At 42.8% G+C, this 17,076-nt stretch overlaps 2 protein-coding genes across 4 annotated transcripts in view; both read left to right on the forward strand.

Moving 5' to 3' along the window:
* The first annotated feature begins 325 nt into the window (after positions 1-325).
* On the forward strand, positions 326-1,684 carry LOC102401575 (phosphatidylethanolamine-binding protein 1). The gene has a single exon (XM_044939945.2). The coding sequence runs from the start codon at positions 360-362 to the stop codon at positions 921-923; it is 564 nt and encodes a 187-aa protein (XP_044795880.2). The 5' UTR covers positions 326-359; the 3' UTR covers positions 924-1,684.
* Positions 1,685-7,818: 6,134 nt separating this feature from the next.
* The window catches only part of FAM189A2 (family with sequence similarity 189 member A2), a 74,471-nt gene continuing 65,213 nt past the window's right edge, over positions 7,819-17,076 (forward strand). The window contains exon 1 of one of the 3 annotated variants that reach the window (XM_045165060.1): positions 7,819-8,387. In XM_045165060.1, the coding sequence (XP_045020995.1) occupies positions 7,983-8,387 (405 nt within the window). In that variant the 5' untranslated portion in view covers positions 7,819-7,982. The remainder of the gene's footprint in view (positions 8,388-17,076) is intronic. The other 2 variants (XM_045165061.1, XM_025281593.3) reach the window with 2 other exon arrangements.

The following is a 17,076-nucleotide window of genomic DNA, read 5'->3' on the forward strand; positions in this document are numbered from 1 at the left end:
AAATGGTGTGAAGTGGGAGCAAAATGAAGCACAAAGCAGGTTCACTCTACCTGGCCTCTGTGGGGGAGGTGGCCTTGTGGGAACGTCAAGGACAACTTTTTGGAGCAAAGAAGCTCCAATCTGTAACCTAGGGATGAGTAGGGGTATCCTGGGAGAATGTGTGTATGTAAGTTGGGCCTCAAGGAGGTAAGCATAGAACAGTATTTTTGGCAGGGGGAACAGCACATTTAAAAGCCCAAAAGTAAAAATGAGCCTGGGATAAAAGACTGATATATGTCAAAATGTTATTGTTCATAGTGTGCAGACTGCTGTGAGACCACAAGCCGCTTTCTCTGCTGTCTGACCCGCTTGGCTCCGCGATGCCGGTGGACCTCAGCAAGTGGTCCGGGCCTCTGAGCCTGCAGGAAGTGGATGAGCGGCCGCAGCACCCGCTGCAGGTCAAATACAGCGGGGCGGAGGTTGACGAACTGGGCGAAGTGCTGACACCCACCCAGGTTAAAAACCGGCCCACCAGCATTACATGGGATGGCCTTGATCCAGGTAAATTGTACACCTTGGTCTTGACAGATCCGGATGCTCCCAGCAGGAAGGACCCCAAATACAGGGAATGGCACCATTTCCTTGTGGTCAACATGAAGGGCAACAACATCAGCAGTGGCACGGTTCTCTCCGATTATGTGGGCTCTGGGCCTCCCAAGGGCACAGGCCTGCACCGCTACCTCTGGCTGGTTTACGAGCAGGAAGGACCACTGAAGTGTGTTGAGCCCATTCTCAGCAACCGATCTGGAGACCACCGTGGCAAATTCAAGGTGGCCTCTTTCCGCAAAAAGTACGAGCTTGGGGCCCCAGTGGCCGGCACGTGTTACCAGGCCGAATGGGATGATTATGTGCCCAAGCTCTACAAGCAGCTGTCTGGGAAGTAGAGGAGATGGACACCGTCCCAGAGTTCCCAAACAGTGTTTCAGTTTAGTGATGCATGTAGATTTTCCCCCATCTCTCTGCCTAAGCCCTGAGTGGTCAGATTTAGATTTAGGGTGACTTTTCTTTTCTTCTTCCTGTATTGTATAATTTTAGGGGGGTTATGTTTTGATCAAATTTGAACTCCGTTTTGGTGGGGGATTCTTTGGTACTGTGATGCAGTTTATCCAAATGTTAATAGACGAACAACAACCCAGACTTTAAAGAAGAAAAAAATTCTGGTTAAAAGACCAGGTCTGCAGTATTAGAACAGAACTTCAAAGAGTCTTTAAGGGAAGTTGAAAACAAAAAAGAGATTGACTGTCTCCGCCTTTGTGAGCCTGAGCACAGAATTGTGTGTGAAGGTACCTACTGGCATGTGTTTTCACGGCTCTGTCTCACCAAGACAACCAGGGGCCGGCATGTCCACTAACCCCCAACGTCTCAGGCTGGTTACTGCGTGTCAGTGTCCCACTGTGGCTCCTTTAAAGAGCAATACTGGAAAAAGCTCCGTAGAAGAAATTGCTTTGCTGTTAAAGCCTGGCCATCTAGATGAGCAGCAGGGCTGGGTAAGAGGTTATCAGAATCTGAAAGTCTGTGCTTGTTAAATTGATCACACTTTGGTTTAAAAAAGAAAACCGGTCTGGAGTTGGTGAATATTGTGTTAATTTTGCTGTTTGCTTATAGTTGAATAAAAATAAAAACACTGTGTAGATGAAAAAAAAAATGTTATTGTTGTTATTCAGTCGCTAAGTCATGTCTGACTTTTTGCAACCTCCCTGGACTGTAGCCTTCCAGGCTCCTCTGTCCATGGGATTTCCTAGGCCAAGAATACTGGAGTGGGTTGCCATTTTCTTCTCCAGGGGATCTTCTTGACCCAGAGATCTAACTTGCATCTCCTGCATTGGCAGGTGGATTCTTTATTGATGAACCAACAGGGAAGCCCTATATGTCAAGATACTTATTTATATAATCAGAACAAGATGTGCAAGCACACAGTTGAATGCACAGAACTCACATCTGTTATCAAGAGCAACCCATGAGATCAGAAGAGGTGGGAGAGTGATTTAGTACCACACCATTTCATGGAGAGCAATTTATTTTGTGCTCTGGACTGTTGAAAGACAGATAGTGACTATGAGCAAAAGAGGCTCAAAGGTGAATGATTTTTCTTTTGCTTCTTTCTCTTCATTTCCAGCCCAGTTCAGCCAAGGAGCTACCTCACAGAGATGTATTAGAAATAATGCATGCAAACCTGGTCATAGCAGAACATGAAGACTGGTAGCTAGTGTTACAAGGAGGCTCAGAGAGAGAACAGGGTTGCTCTTCTTCCTGTATCTTGAGCTCCACGTTGCTCTCAGTTCCTGTCCCAGGTACCACCTCTCCTGGAGGGCTGGCAGCAGTCATGCCCTCTCCCTGCAGGGGAGACCCCACCTCTTTCTTCCTGGGTGACTAAGTGGTCTTCAGTACGTCAGTGGCTAAGATTTTAAATCCATAGAATCTGTAAATTTCCCAAATGTATACACAGGGACATCTACAGCTCAGTCTACATGGGCTGCGCTAAGCCCGGGCCAAATCCCCCTCATGGTCTCTCTTCTAGTTTGACAGGCAGAGACACCCATCCTCTTACTGTCTTTGAGGGCCCAAGGTTTTATCTTCTGTAAATAGTTGCTAAAAAGAAGAATATGTGTACACGTACACATGCCATACACACACACATACAGGTATATTGGTCTCTGAGACATAGCTTTTGAGGGCATCTCCAACTTCTGGGGAACTTTTACTAAATATAGTATGTGTGGACCTTACCAAAACCTTATAAATCAGTATCTTCGCAACTGGAGGCTTAGAAATTATATATATACACACATATATATCAAATTATTTTTTTCTTATTAAAGTATAAATAACATATTAGTTTCAAATGTACAACAGAGATTCAATATTTTTATACATTATAAAATGATCACCATGGTCAGTCTGGTTATCATCTGTCACCATACAAAGTTAGCACAATATTATTGACTATTCCCTGTGCTGTATACTATGTCCCTGTGACTTATTTATTTTCTAACTGGGAATGTGTACCTCTTAATCTCCTTGCCTATTCAGAGGTGGTTGCCAGAGGGTATGGGGGGTATGGGATGAGTGGAATAAATGAAGGAGAAGTTGTATATATTTTTAAGCTCCCTTGGTGATCTGACAAGCACTTCAGACCAAGAGCCCCTTAGTGGAGGGTGAGAATTCTGCTCACACCAGGCAAGGACAGTCTCTCTTGTTATCCTCCAGGTTTTTCCTAAACATCTTCTAGGCTTCACATTTGGCATAAGTAAAAGATTTGTTCAAGAGATTTCTTCAAAAGTGCTCAAAGGTGAATTACAGATTTAATGTCTACAGAAACTTGAACCAGGAAGCTCTGAGATTACAAGGTTTCACAACATGCACACACGCGAATATACACATACTCTCTCATAAACACACACTTATAAAACACAGTTTATTACATATATATGTGTAGCTTATTTCTCCTAGAAAATTATAAGCCATAAATAATTTTTAGAGCAATTGACTTGAATTGTATTTTGTGAGATTTGCATTATAAGAAGTTCTTCAGTATTTAATTTCAAAGAGAAAAGTATGGCTGCAGCCCTTCTGTTTAATGGATAAGTCTGTCTTGGGGACACTGGCATTAGAAATCCTTAACAACCAACCTGCACCATTATTTCAGAAAAACAAGAGTACCTGGTTTGCCCAGCTATGCTCAAGTTGCTTTCTTTTCTTCCATTTTTTTTGTTCTTTCTATCTCTTAATTAGAAAAAAATTCTACAGCTCTTTCTTTGCAAAATGAATTTTATAATGCAAGTTGCCACTCAATTTCCTGGACACAATCCTTGTTCAAAATTGTACCTCAGGGAAAAACATGAGACCATGGTACTTCAGGTCTTAAAGTTTAGAATGAAGCATTTTTCATTTTATTCTAGGTCTGAAAGTTTAACTATTCCACACCTTAGTTCACCTGCTTTTCTTGCTCTCTGCTCTCATGCTGATCACCTGAGAAATCACGGTGATTAGAATGGCTGAATTTCAAAATCGCAGGCCTTGGAAGCAATAGAGGCTAGAGAAGTTTGGAACTGCTCAAGATCACTGAGTGGAGGAGGTACTAGAACCTGTGATGTCTGGCTCCTAATTTGGTTCCCTTTTTCCAGTAGAACCCAGTGGTTTCAGTCCTTCCTATGCATAAAAATCACCTGGGCAGCAATGCCTGGCTGGGGGCCAGCAAAACCTCTCCCTCCAACATACTTACATCTAAGTTTGTATTCAAGCCAAATCCCTTCCAACTATTAAGCTACTTCTAGTCCCCTCCCATATAAAAATGCCCATGTAAAGATTCTTGAGTCTGACTACTATCATTGTTATCAATTCATGTTTTTTTTTTAAATTTGTTAAAATGCAATTTGCCAGTTCTCTCCAGATTGTCAGGTCCTGTGAGTGTAAAGGAAGTCCATGAAAGTGCATTTCAACCTACCTTTCAAGTGGTTCCGTAGTCCATGAACCAAACTTAGCAAAGCTGCTCCAGAGACACCAAATTAAAGGAGGACTTCTGGATTCCACTCTGCCTTCTTCAGAGAAGCTTTTCTCCTCGTAAAATGTTAAGTACTGGAGGCAGGTTGCCAGGGAACATGTTTCTCCTAGCACTCTAATTAGCTGACAGGTTGGGGCTTCTGAGAAATGGTGGGAAGCACTGAGGAGTTTGTATAAAGGTGTCCAGTGTAACCTGAGTGAAAGAATTTGAATTTCTGGGCAGAAAAGGCTTTGAGTATGGGAAGTGGAAAATGAGGTATGTGGAAGGGAGGAGCTGATGTAAATTTCTCCTTGGAATTTGGCTTTAATATTGAGGAAAGCTGGCAGCTGGGTTCCACCCAACAATATACTACAACCACTGTTTCCTTGCATTTTCGCCCACGTTAACGAAATGCCTGGTCACATTTTCGACATGTTTGTCTTTATTTTACTTATTTTTAATATGTCTCAGTAAGGGCTTTATTAAGAGATAATGATAGATTCACCTGTAATATTTATTGATACAGTTCCCCCATTTAGTGTTCGATTCATTGGTTTTTAGTATATTCACAAGGTTGTGCAATCATCACCAAAATAGACTTCAAAAGATTTTTTCACTTCAAAAAGTCACCTGAACTTTTAGCTTTAAACCCCCATTCAATCTTCTAACTACTCCCCCCATTCCAATTCCTAAGCAATCATTAATCTACTTTCTGTCTCTATGGATTTGTCTGCTGTTGAGATTTCATATGAATGGAATCACATTATATATGATCTTGTGGGACTATCTTCTTTCACTTAGCATGTTTTCAAGGTTCGTTCATGTTGTAGCATGAACCAGTACTTCATCCCTTTATATTGCTGAAAATATCCCATTGTATGGCTCTCCTGCATTTTGTTTATCTATTCATCCATAATGTCGGATTTCATTTATCCATTCACCCACACTTGGGTTGCTTCTACCTTTTGGGCTATTGTGAATAATGCTATTTGTGTATAAGGTTTTATATGGACACATGTTTTCACTTCTCTTGGGTATATACCGAGGAATGGAATTATTGGGTCAAATGATAATTCTTTAACTTTTGAGGAATTGCCTGTTTTCCAAAATCCTCACATAACTATTTTTAAGCCAACATGAAGTCAGTGACTCTGAATCATCCTATAAGAATTTAGTAACATACAACTCAGCCTGATCAGGTATAACTTAGGACTTACTGTAACCAGTTGTTTGGGGGGATGCAAAGAATCAATCTTGAGTTATAAAACCCAAAGTTCAAATACCCAAGAGTGCTATTTGGCATAATCTTGAAAGTTGGGGCAAAGTTTCATGGATTTGGGTTGATGGAAAAGAATCTCACAGCTATAAATATGACCAATAACAACAACATAAAAGAAAATTTCTGTGCAACAACTCTTAATTAGCAGCTTAGGAAAAGGTTTAGTGGCCTGAAAAAATACGTGAAGCTATTGGATAAACTATCTATGGATTTTAGTTACCTTTGCTGTCATCTGTTTCTATATAAGGAAACAGACAAAAATTTAAGGGTAAAGTACGTAGAAAGATTTGAAAATATTTAAATATAAAAAACAGAGTACTGCACAAAGTACAACACCATGAAATTTTCTCAGAATGAGTCTCACCCATGGAACTGGCATCCACACCAAGAAACAGACCGTTACCAGCTCTCCTGGAGCTCTCCCTTTTCAGCCATTAAACATCCAAAGGAAAGGAGGATATCTGATTTCTGGCACCAACCTACACAGACCCAAAGAATACATTTTTGACAGTATGTTTCATTTTGGGTGTCAGAGACTGACCAGCGGAATAAACTTATTAGCTGACAGAGTTTCTCAAGACTCAATTAGACTTTTTTACATTACACAATATAGTAGAATGTTAAAAACTGAATACCTTTAAGCTTGTGCATAAATTAAAATGTATAATCTGGCACACGAGAAACTTTCAATCTAACATTACTTGCAATTTAAGAATACCTACCGTACGATGTTTTAAAGTGCATGAAATCACATACTTCAAACGTTTATTTTAAAAGACAACTCCTTTTTTTCTTTCCAGGATTTGAAGTTTATTTCCAAAAGGAGTTTGTAAAAGAAGTCCTTGAGACTATTAATCACAGGTGCTTTAATAATTCAAAAAGTGTACATGTAAACACACATGCACATTGGCAGTGCATTCCATTGTGAGTTGCAGTAAGTAATGAACAAAATAAATACAGCCTTTGTAAGCAGAGCATAAAAACGGATACACGTTTCCTTTGGTTTGGTGGGCAGGAGGATATAAAATACCCTCCCCTTATTACTCACCTAATACTGAGACTGACTTTCTGCAGAGTGACAGTGCTCTGGTTCTTAACCTGGAAAAATTCTATTATAATCATTTTATGTATAAGAACACTTTCAACACATAAGAATTCCTACCATTAGGAAATAAAATTTTACAAAGGCAAATCATTTCTTTTTAAGTTCTAAATATATTTTATAAATTACCAAAAACAGATTAGAATTTTATGAGGCCATTTCTTTGAAAGTCTGGGATTCTATGTTCTACCAGATGATGCCTAATACAGCTCAGGAGTCAAGGTGAGATGGCCACAGAGTGTATGTAACCCTTGCCAACGCTCCAGGCCGTTGGTTCTCTTTCTGGATGCCAGATACTTCCAAGGAAACTTTGGCCTCCTGCCTACTCCTACGTCGGTGCCAGGAAGGCACCCCTACCCCTCATTCCCCACCTCCCAACTTCCCGGGCGGAGGGGCTGCAGAGCAGTCAGCGCCGGGAAGCCCCACGCGAACGGTGACTTTGCTCTGCGTCGTCCTTTCCCGAAACCCTGAGGCTTAGACTTTTCCCACCAAGTTACCCACAGCTCTCTTCCTGCCATCCTTCCTCTAGGCGGGGGAAAAGTTTAAAGCCGGGCTGCCTTCGTATGAAAGGTCGCCAGTGTCGCGCTCACGGCTGGACCGGAAAGGGGCGAGGGTCCCCAGTGCTCCTGCGGCCCTCCTGTCGCGCCCCAGCTTGTTGGCTGTCGGTATCTCCGCGCCCAGACCGCAGTTCCCTCCTAGCCTGAGGGAACCTGTTTTAAAATTGGGGCACCTCTTCTGGAGCCCCGGGAGAGAGCGCTGGTTTGGCGGGGCCCCAAAGGGTGCAGGCGCTGCGCGGCGGAACCTCAGGGCGTGCGTGGTGTAGGGGGCGGGGTGTGGGAGTGGGGCGCGCCCGGGAGGCCGGGGGCCGACCCGCCGGCTGGCAGGTGGATGCGGCCGGCGGGAGCCGGGGCGGCGGCGGCGGCGGCGGCGGCGGCGGCTGCGGCAGCAAGTGGTTGGGCCGTGCGCATTTTCTTCCCGCCCCCTCCGCGTCTGAGCCCGCCCGCGTGCTCAGAGCGCGGCGCTGGCGACTCCGCTCCGCGCCCTCTCCCCGCTGCCAACGGCCGCTCCTTCCCAGCTTGTCCATGTCCCTGCCTGTGGTGCTCCCGGGCTCCTGCTGCCCGGTGGCCGGGCTCTCCGGCGGGCCGCAGGCCGGGGGCCCGGGCGCCGCGGCCGCCGCCGCCCAGGAGCCGCCGCTGCCCCCACTACGGCCGCGCTGGCCCCGGGCTGCGCTGCAGCCCCCGGCGCGGCCTCGCTGCGGGGCTACCGCCGCCGGGGTGCTGGCCGCGCCGCCTGCGCTCTCCTCTCGCCGGGCCGCCGCCGCGGCCGGGGCTCCGGGCTCCGCGCTGCTGCCCGCTCGCCTGCTGTTGTCGCTCGGTCTGCTGCAGCTGATCCTGGGCTGCTGCATGGTGGCACTCAGCTTTGGGGCGCTGTCGCTGAGCAGCTCCCCGCAGGTGAAGAACTCGTGCCCGTTCTGGGCCGGCTCCTCGGTGAGTGTCGCGCGCGCGCCCCGCTCACCGCGGGGAGCAGGGATCTTGGGCCGGTTCCCTCCACTGCCTCGTGATTGATCGTCCCAGGGCTGCACTTGGGGAGGAGAACCTCTCAGACTGGTTGAAGGTTTTGGGCCGTTGAGGCTGAAAACAAACAAACAAACAAAACGTAAAGAGAGTGGAGTTCCATGGTGAATTGGGTTGCACCTGGACGGTGTCTATTTCATGTAGACTAAAGGGTTTTGTTATTCCTGTCAAACTAATAGGATAAACTTGATTTCCAGCCCTTGGCGAGATTGGAAGGATGGGGGTCGGTGGCAAAAAAAAAAAAAAAAAAAAAAAAAAGCGGGAAGAAAATGAGTAAACTTTTTTCAGCCATTGAGTGTTTACTTCGCTGACAGCGTCCGCACCGGGAGGGCAAGGCTCTCGATCTGTTTTGTTCACGAGTTTATCAGCAGTGCCAGGCACACAGTAGGGGTATTTGTGAGATGGATGAAGTGACAGGTTGGGGCACGTCACTTCTTTTATTCTGCACTGAGGCAAACGTAAACATGAAGTATCTGGTGTAAAGTAACTCCACTGTGTTTGGGGGACGAGCTCAAGAGGTAGTAACGGTGTGTGTTAACTCGCCGTGTACTTGGTCGTTAAAGGAGGGCCCTAGGCCCGCACTGGGTTCCCGGAGCCGAACAAACTGCTAGGCAGAATTTATTTCTTGAGAACATGAAGCCATCATGTGGATGAACTTGGAGATGTCTACGCGGCTCTGCCACTGGTCCTACGGGACTGGCGCCTCCAACAGAGAAGGCTGATGTCGGGCAAAAGTGTGCTGCCCTGGAGCATCCCTGCCTCCAAAAGATTTCACAGCTTCCAAGGCAATCAGTGTCTTGAAGTTTGTTGGGGATTGAGAGACTTGGAAACAGGTCTTCGTGAAGTGATTGTGGAAGATGAATATGTAAAGCAAACAGTCTTTCTCTAAATTAAATCTAAAAGCCTGGCAATGCCTATAGTTCTTACTGAGATCTGTAATGAATGTAGGATACCTAAAAACATTGGGTGGTCCTTGCAAGTCCACGCAAACCCACTTTCAAAACCAATTTTAAGAATATGGTGGTGGTTGTTGCTCACTCCTGTCCGACTCTTTGCAACCCCATGGACTATAGCCCACCAGGTTCCTCTGTCCTTGGGATTTCCTAAGCAAGAATACTGGAGTGGGTTGCCATTTCCTCCTCCAGGGAATCTTCCCCACCCAGGGATCCAATAAGGGTCTCCTGCATTCTCCTGCATTAGCAGGTGGATTCTTTATCAAGGAGCCACATGGGAACCAAAGAATTTTAAGATTATAGGGAGAACGAATTGAACCGAAAGTAATTGTTTGAATAAGAAATGTAAGAACATTAGGTATGTAGAGCCTGGCCTGGTTTTTATACTTAAACTGATGCTGGATGATCTTGTGGTACGGCCTGTACTATGGTGGGTGGAATTCACAGTCTGTGCAACATATAAAAGAAATCCCCCCTCCTAGCCCTGCCCTTGGGCTCTCCCACAGGCTTCTGGGAGTTCTTTAAAACTTCACGAGGAGGAATATTCTCAACAGGGTAGGTAGGGGTTGGATCTGTCTTGCTCCTTAGTCCACTTGTCAGACTAAATTCAGCCAAATGATGGGTGCATTTAATTTCTCTAAGTACCCTGGGCCAGAAGTGACTCTTGCATACATTTTAGGGATTTGCTCTTTGTAAAATCATAATCTCTTGTCCTGTCAAAGATAGCTAGTTTAGGATTATTGAAAACTATTTTTTCTCTCCTAAAATTAAACCCCTAAATCAGTGTACTATTGTGAATAATATCAGAGGTAAATGCATTTTAGATGTCATTTGAGCCATGGTTAGATTTGATGAACTAACTAACCACTTCAGTATTCTTGCCTGGAGAATATCATGGACAGAGGAACCTGGTGGGTTACAGTCCATAGGGTTACAAAGAGTCGGACACGACTGAAGCAACTTAGCACACATGCACGCATCAGATGGCAAAGGCTACTAGTTTGGGCCTGCTGGCTGGGCATGTTCTTGTCCCCAGGACCCAGCAAACCAGAGCAGGGAAAGAATCAGTGATTTGGAACTAAGTCTCTTCTATAGGGTCCTTTTTCCACCCTGTGCCCCCCAACTCTATATGAGACTTACAACTGTTATTTTCTGTGGCTGTTTCTGAGGTTGTCTTCAGAATTTGCGGTGACAACAGAACCAACAGATACTGCATGTCCAGAACAACAGAATAGGATTTGAGAATGGCCTTAAGTCCCATAACTCTCTTGCAGGACAAGAGTCTCAGCAGTAGCATGCCTTTTGAATTTACGTGTGTGAGAGGTGGTTTTTTTTTTTTTTTTTTAACTCTTCTTTATGGAAAAATTTAAATTTATTAAAAGACTGTACAGTGAATTTTCATATGCCCCTGACCCACTTGCTGCACACTGTTTTATCTGTGCCTCTTCCTGGTTCTGTTGCTGGCTCTGTGTGTCCTCCTCTTCCCCCTGCACTGGGTGGCTTGCGGGATCTTTGTTGCCCAACCAGAGATTGAACCCAGGTCCTTGGTAGGGAAAGTGTGGAGTCCTAACCACTGGACCACCAGGCAGTTCCCTCTGTGTTCTGTTAACTCCAGAAGGATGGGCTTTCCAAGCAGGGTAGAAAGTAGTTTCAGCATGCTCTCAAGTCTGTCAGATTCACTTCCTATGTTATTGTGAAACAAACCTCAGACATCACATCATTTTGTCTGTATTTCAATACATCTGTATTTTTAAAATGAAAATCTAAGTGGACTAGAGAGATAGCATAGAAGTGACCAGGAAGTCTTAAGAACCTCACTCCACTTTACTATTTTATTGTGAAAATTTTAAATTTCAACACACGTCGAAAGAATAGTATAATGACCACCCTCCACCAGTGACCCATTACCCAACTTTAGTAGTTATCAACACTTACACGATCACTGTATACTCAGACTCATTCTCCCTTTGTAACACCCACTGGATTATTTTAAGGCAAATCTCCATCATTGTAATTTCAACATTAACTATTTCACAATGTATTTCTAAAAGAAAGAGACTTAATAGTTAAAGGGGAAGGGCTTGATAGCACATTGTAACTAATTTAATTACAGCTAAAGTTTTTATGAAAACTTTAAAAAATTATGACTTGAAGCTTGCAGAATTTTTTTTAATGAACACTTTTGTTGAGATATAATTCACATTCCATTTAAATCTACTTAAATCACCCATTTAAAGTGTGCAATTCAATGAATTTTATTAAATTACAGTTTTGCAACCACCCCCACGATCAATTTCAGAAAATTTTCATCACTTCCCAAAAGAAAACGTGTACCCATTAGCAGTCACACCCCATCTCTCCCTTACTCCCTTATCAGCAAGCAACTACTTACTTTCTGTCTCTATGGATTTGTTATTCTGGACCTTTTATATAAATGGAGTCATTTGTGCCTGGCTTCTTTCACTTGGTATAACATTTTCAAGGTTCATCCATGTTGTGGCATGTATCAGTACTTCATTCCTGTTTATAACCAAATGAGAATCCATTGTATGGCTATAATGTTTTATTTATCACTCAGAATTTTGACTGGCCTATGAAAGTAGGTAGTTGAGTGGCAGTGCCAACTTATGTGCTATGCTAAGTCACTTCAGTCGTGTCCAACTCTGTGTGACCCCATAGACGGCAGCCCACCAGGCTCCCCCGTCCCTGGGATTCTCCAGGCAAGAACACTGGAGTGGGCTGCCATTTCCTTCTCCAATGCATGAAAGTGAAAAGTGAAAGTGAAGTTGCTCAGTCGTGTCTGACTCTTAGCAACCCCATGGATTGCAGCCTAACAGGCTCCTCTGTCCATGGGATTTTCCAAGCAAGAGTACTGGAGTGGGGTGCCATTGCCTTCTCCGAGTGCCAACTTAAGTCTAAGGTTACTTCAAACCCACATAAGAACACAGTAGAAAGATATCCTCCTATTTTGAGTTTTGAATAACCATTATATGCCTGAGTCTGCTATAGTAACTAAATCAGCAAATCTTTTGGCTTCAATAAAAGTTTTGCTCATATATTTGATATAAAATTAAGAGACAAATATATTCATCTGAGGCTTCTCTGGTGGCTTTCCTGTTGGCTCAGATGGTGAAGAATCTGCCTGCAATTCAGGAGACCTGGGTTCAATCCCTGGGTCAGGAAGATCCCCTGGAGAAGGAAAAGGCAACCTATTCCACTATTATTGCCTGGAAAATCCCATGGACAGAGGAACCCGACGGTCTGTGTTCCATGGGATTGCAAAGAGTTGGACATGATTGAGGGACTAAATAACAGCAACAGATTCATTTGAAAGGACCATTTTGTTAAACACACTGTAGTTCAAGAATATTTTTCCATGTATACTCCTGTAACTAGTCTCACCTTGAGCCTGAGATTTGGAGGCTTCCTTCACTTGTCTGAACCGTGAAGGCGTATTTTACCTGTTGTAATACATATTTGAGAATTAGCAAGTCCTATAAAGACTCTTTCCCCATACTTTACATTCTTAACTTTCAGCAACTTGAAGGGAGTGTTTTTAATGTGCTTATTTTTGGGGGGCACTCTACGATCATCTGTTTCCTTGATGATGTCCTTGACTAATGACTCAATCTATTATTATTCCTGAAGTTCATGAAGCTAAGAGATTAGACACTTTAAAAACATACTGAAGTTTGACCCAGGTGGGTGGCACAGGGAGGATTTGAATGTCCGTGTTCAGTCCGTGCTGTCTTGGCTCCCGGTTTGGAGGCATAGTTAGTTAATATTACTTAGATCCCACTGGGATTACAGAGACCAGCCTACCACACTTTTAGGTTAATGAAAGAGTAGAGAGAATTGCATTGTTTTCTGTCTCCCTCAAAAACCAAAATTCCTGACCCTAATGCCATGTATGATCCTTGGGAGATATTTCAGGCAAGTGGTAGAGAATTAGTTACTATTTTTTGTTCTTCTCTGGGGACCCTAATGGCATTTATCATCATTCATGTCTCTGTGTTGAAGTCACTGACCTGAGCTCATGGTCACCCCTCCCTTGATTCTGTGATTCTTTGGCAAGATTCCAGTTCCTTATAAAGACACAGACATTGGTGAAGCTTAAGGTTAATCTTTAAAAAGTTTTACAATGACAAAATGTAAAAAATGAATGGTTCAAAGGGGAAACTAACACAAAAATTCTAAAATCTCTACCAAACAATAGTAAATACATTTTTTCTATCATGGTCATCAAGTACTACTTTAATATTGCAGCAGTTTTTTAAAGTATAACCTTTGAGATGAATTTCATTTTCTTTGGTCCTTTATTTTACACAACAGCAGAGTCATAAGTTCTTGAGCAAATGTTCAGCCTCTCAGCCTCAGTTACTCATCTATAAAAATGAGTGAGATGATTCTTGCCTCAGAGTTGATTTTGTTAAAGTATAATTAGAGAACATTTAGGAAAATGCTTTGTTGCTGAGCACTAGCACCAGGCCTGGTACATACTAGAACTTCTGTCGATGTTTTTTAAACATAAGGATAATATTTAATTAAGGTAAGGTGAACAGACTAGTTAGTTTTTGTGTTTTGTTCTGTGGGATATTGTGGTAACCAACAAGCATGCACAAGAAATACCCAGTTGTCCACTTTGTCAGATCTTTTACTGAGTTGCCCTGGGCAGATAAAGAATGATACAGCACATATACATTAAAAAAAATTCCCAATGTAAAAGCTATAGGGCAAGATAGGTTATTAAGAGGTGTGAATATTGTGTGTGTTTTTACAAGGTAAATATGGGATGTCTATAACATGACTCTTTTTAACTCTGTATTTAGATACAGCAACTTTTGATGAACAATTCAGAATTCAGAACATTTTTGCACTACAGCATGTTACTGGATTCCTGGAGCAGGAAATGGCAACCCACTCCAGTATTCTTGCCAGGTAATTCCATGGACAGAAGAGCCTGGTGAGCTACAGTCCGTGGGGTTGTAAAGACGTGACTGAAGTGACTGAGTATGTATCCATGTGTTAATGGATTAACACAGAAGAATAGGGTAGTAGAATTATTAATACATGCTTTTGACTTTAATGATTTGATTTTTAAACTGAAAAGTTCAGGTACATTCACAATATATGGTGGATAACAATGATTCTTTCCTGGAGTATCTCAATATCCTTCTTTACAATATTAGAAAAAAAGAAAGGCCTCTGCTTTTCCCTATGAGCTACAAGGAATGGGTTTCAAGTGAGTGAAACCAAACTTGTAATAAATCTCATTATAATAATCTCATTATAATAATATAGAGATAACTTGATATTAGAAGATAGGTTCTTCCCTATTTTCAGAGCATGTTGTATCTTGCACTGGGCAGAAAGAATGCTAATGGAGTTGCTTTTTACTGTTGCTGTACTCTTTTAAGAAGCACAGGAGTGAAAGTGTGTTTAGGCTTACACAGTCATCTTTGAGCAAGTTGATCTCCTGTTTTTGACCTTCATTCATTCATTTATTCTTTATCCACTCATTCACTCATTGACTCCTGCCATAACTAACTGAGTGCCCCTAGGAGCCTTTAGTGATACTTGAGTAAATATTCAGAGATCCACATCCTCATGAGATTGCAAGTGAGTGTAAAACACAATTGAACAAATAATAGCATTATGGTGTAATGAAAGGCCAGTGTTAGGGCCCTTCTTGAGTCCCTTCTGATGCAAGTCCAGCTGCTGCTGCCCCTGAGGAGAGTGGAGGCATTGAATACACCGCATCTTCCTTTTCACGTCCCCATCCCCTCTCCCCAATCATGAATTCCACACCTTTCCCCAAAATGTGAACCTCCATTTCTTAAGTCTTGAGCTCTTAAAGGATTCATCCCCAGCTGCAACACTTTTGTTCAACATTCCAGGGGCTTCTACCTATGCAGTCCTACTTCCTCTGCTTCCCCTTCTCCATCTCATCAGTCACCGAGTTCCCCTCATGTGTTAGGGCTTACTTAAGCTTAAAGAAAGGGAGAAACTGAGTAGAAGCTGGCGTGAGACTTTGTTGCAGGGTTCAGGACTGAACAACTCCCCACCTATGACTGGAATATAGTTTCTTGAAGCATCCATAAAGAGTGCTGTTTGCAAAAATCCTCCTGAAATTTAAAGTGGGTGTGTGCTAAGTCTGCAGAATAATTCAAATGGAAATGATATCTTTAAGTATTTTGTCTTCCAACTCATGAATGTGGTATAGGTCTTGATTTATTTGGATCTTTATTTAATATTGTTCAATAAGGTTTTATTTTTTCCTACTGAGGTCTTAATGTTTCTTTGTCATATATATTTTGAGATTATTGATATTTCTTATTTGTCAAATACATTTTGTACTTTTTTAACAATTATGTTTTAAATTTAGTTTGCTCATACATGGACTTCCCTGGTGGCTCAGATGATAAAGCATCTGCCTACAATGCAGGAGACCTGGGTTCAATCCCTGGGTTGGGAAGATCTCCTGGAGAAGGAAATGGCAACCCACTCCAGTATTCTTGCTTGGAAAATCCCATGGATGGAGAAGCCTGGTAGGCTACAGTCCATGGGGTTGCAAAGAGTCAGACACGACTGAGAGACTTGACTTTCACTTGCTCATATGTGCTAAGTTCTCCCTAAAAGACAAAAATAAAGAAAGCTTAGTTCTTTTGTCCCAGAGATCCTTCATTTGAAATTGTTTCTGTCACGATCTATCAAAATATTTTATTTATTCATGTATTTATTTATACACATATGCTCCTTTCAACTTTAGCAATACTACTCCTGGGACTTTTTTGTAAATGTCCCAGAAATGAAAAGCACTTGTTTGTAAGGATATATGTCCTTGATGTTTATTGCAACATTGTTAGTGACGGTAATAAATTGAAAAAAGAGTGAATACCCATGAATATGCAGATGATTGAATATATTAGGTGCTGGCTATACAAAGGAATATTATGTAGCCATTAAATGGAAATGAATAAGAGCTAGTCCAGTAAGCATGAAGTGATTTCCAATGAAGTATTTGTTGAGAGAGAAAAAGAAGAGGAGGAGGAGTGTCTTTTATGATGTTTTTGGTAAAAATCACACCCCTGTGCCTGTGTGTGTATACTTAAAATCCACGTAAGGAACCTGAACTGCAAGGCCTCATGGATTTCAAGTTCCAGGTTGTAAGTAGAAGCAGCCCAGGCCCTCTAGACCAGCAGTCCCCAACAATTTGGGCACCAGGAACTGGCTTTGTGGAAGACAGTTTTTCCCACAGATGGGGAGGGGATAATTTCAGAATGACTGATGCTCTTTACATTTATTATGCCACCCCTGATCTAACAGGAGGCAGAGCTCTGGCGGTAATGCAAGCAGTGGGGAGTGGCTGTAAATACAGATGAAGCTTCATTCACTGGTCTGCCGCTTAACCTCCTGCTGTGTGTCCTGGTTCCTAACAGGCCACAGACCAGTACTCACCCAGGGGCTGGGGACCCCTGGTCTAGACGAGCCCCACCAAGTATGTTTCCTGGAAGAAATCATTTAAAGGAAGGACATATCCTATTGAATTTAAGATGATGAAAGTATATAGTGCACAAAACAGGCTGCTGATAGTATGTTTAAACATAGATATATACAAAGAAGTGGTCCCCTGTCTGCCCATATGTATT

Source organism: Bubalus bubalis, chromosome 3, assembly GCF_019923935.1.
Source record: "Bubalus bubalis isolate 160015118507 breed Murrah chromosome 3, NDDB_SH_1, whole genome shotgun sequence".
Lineage (NCBI taxonomy): Eukaryota > Metazoa > Chordata > Mammalia > Artiodactyla > Bovidae > Bubalus > Bubalus bubalis.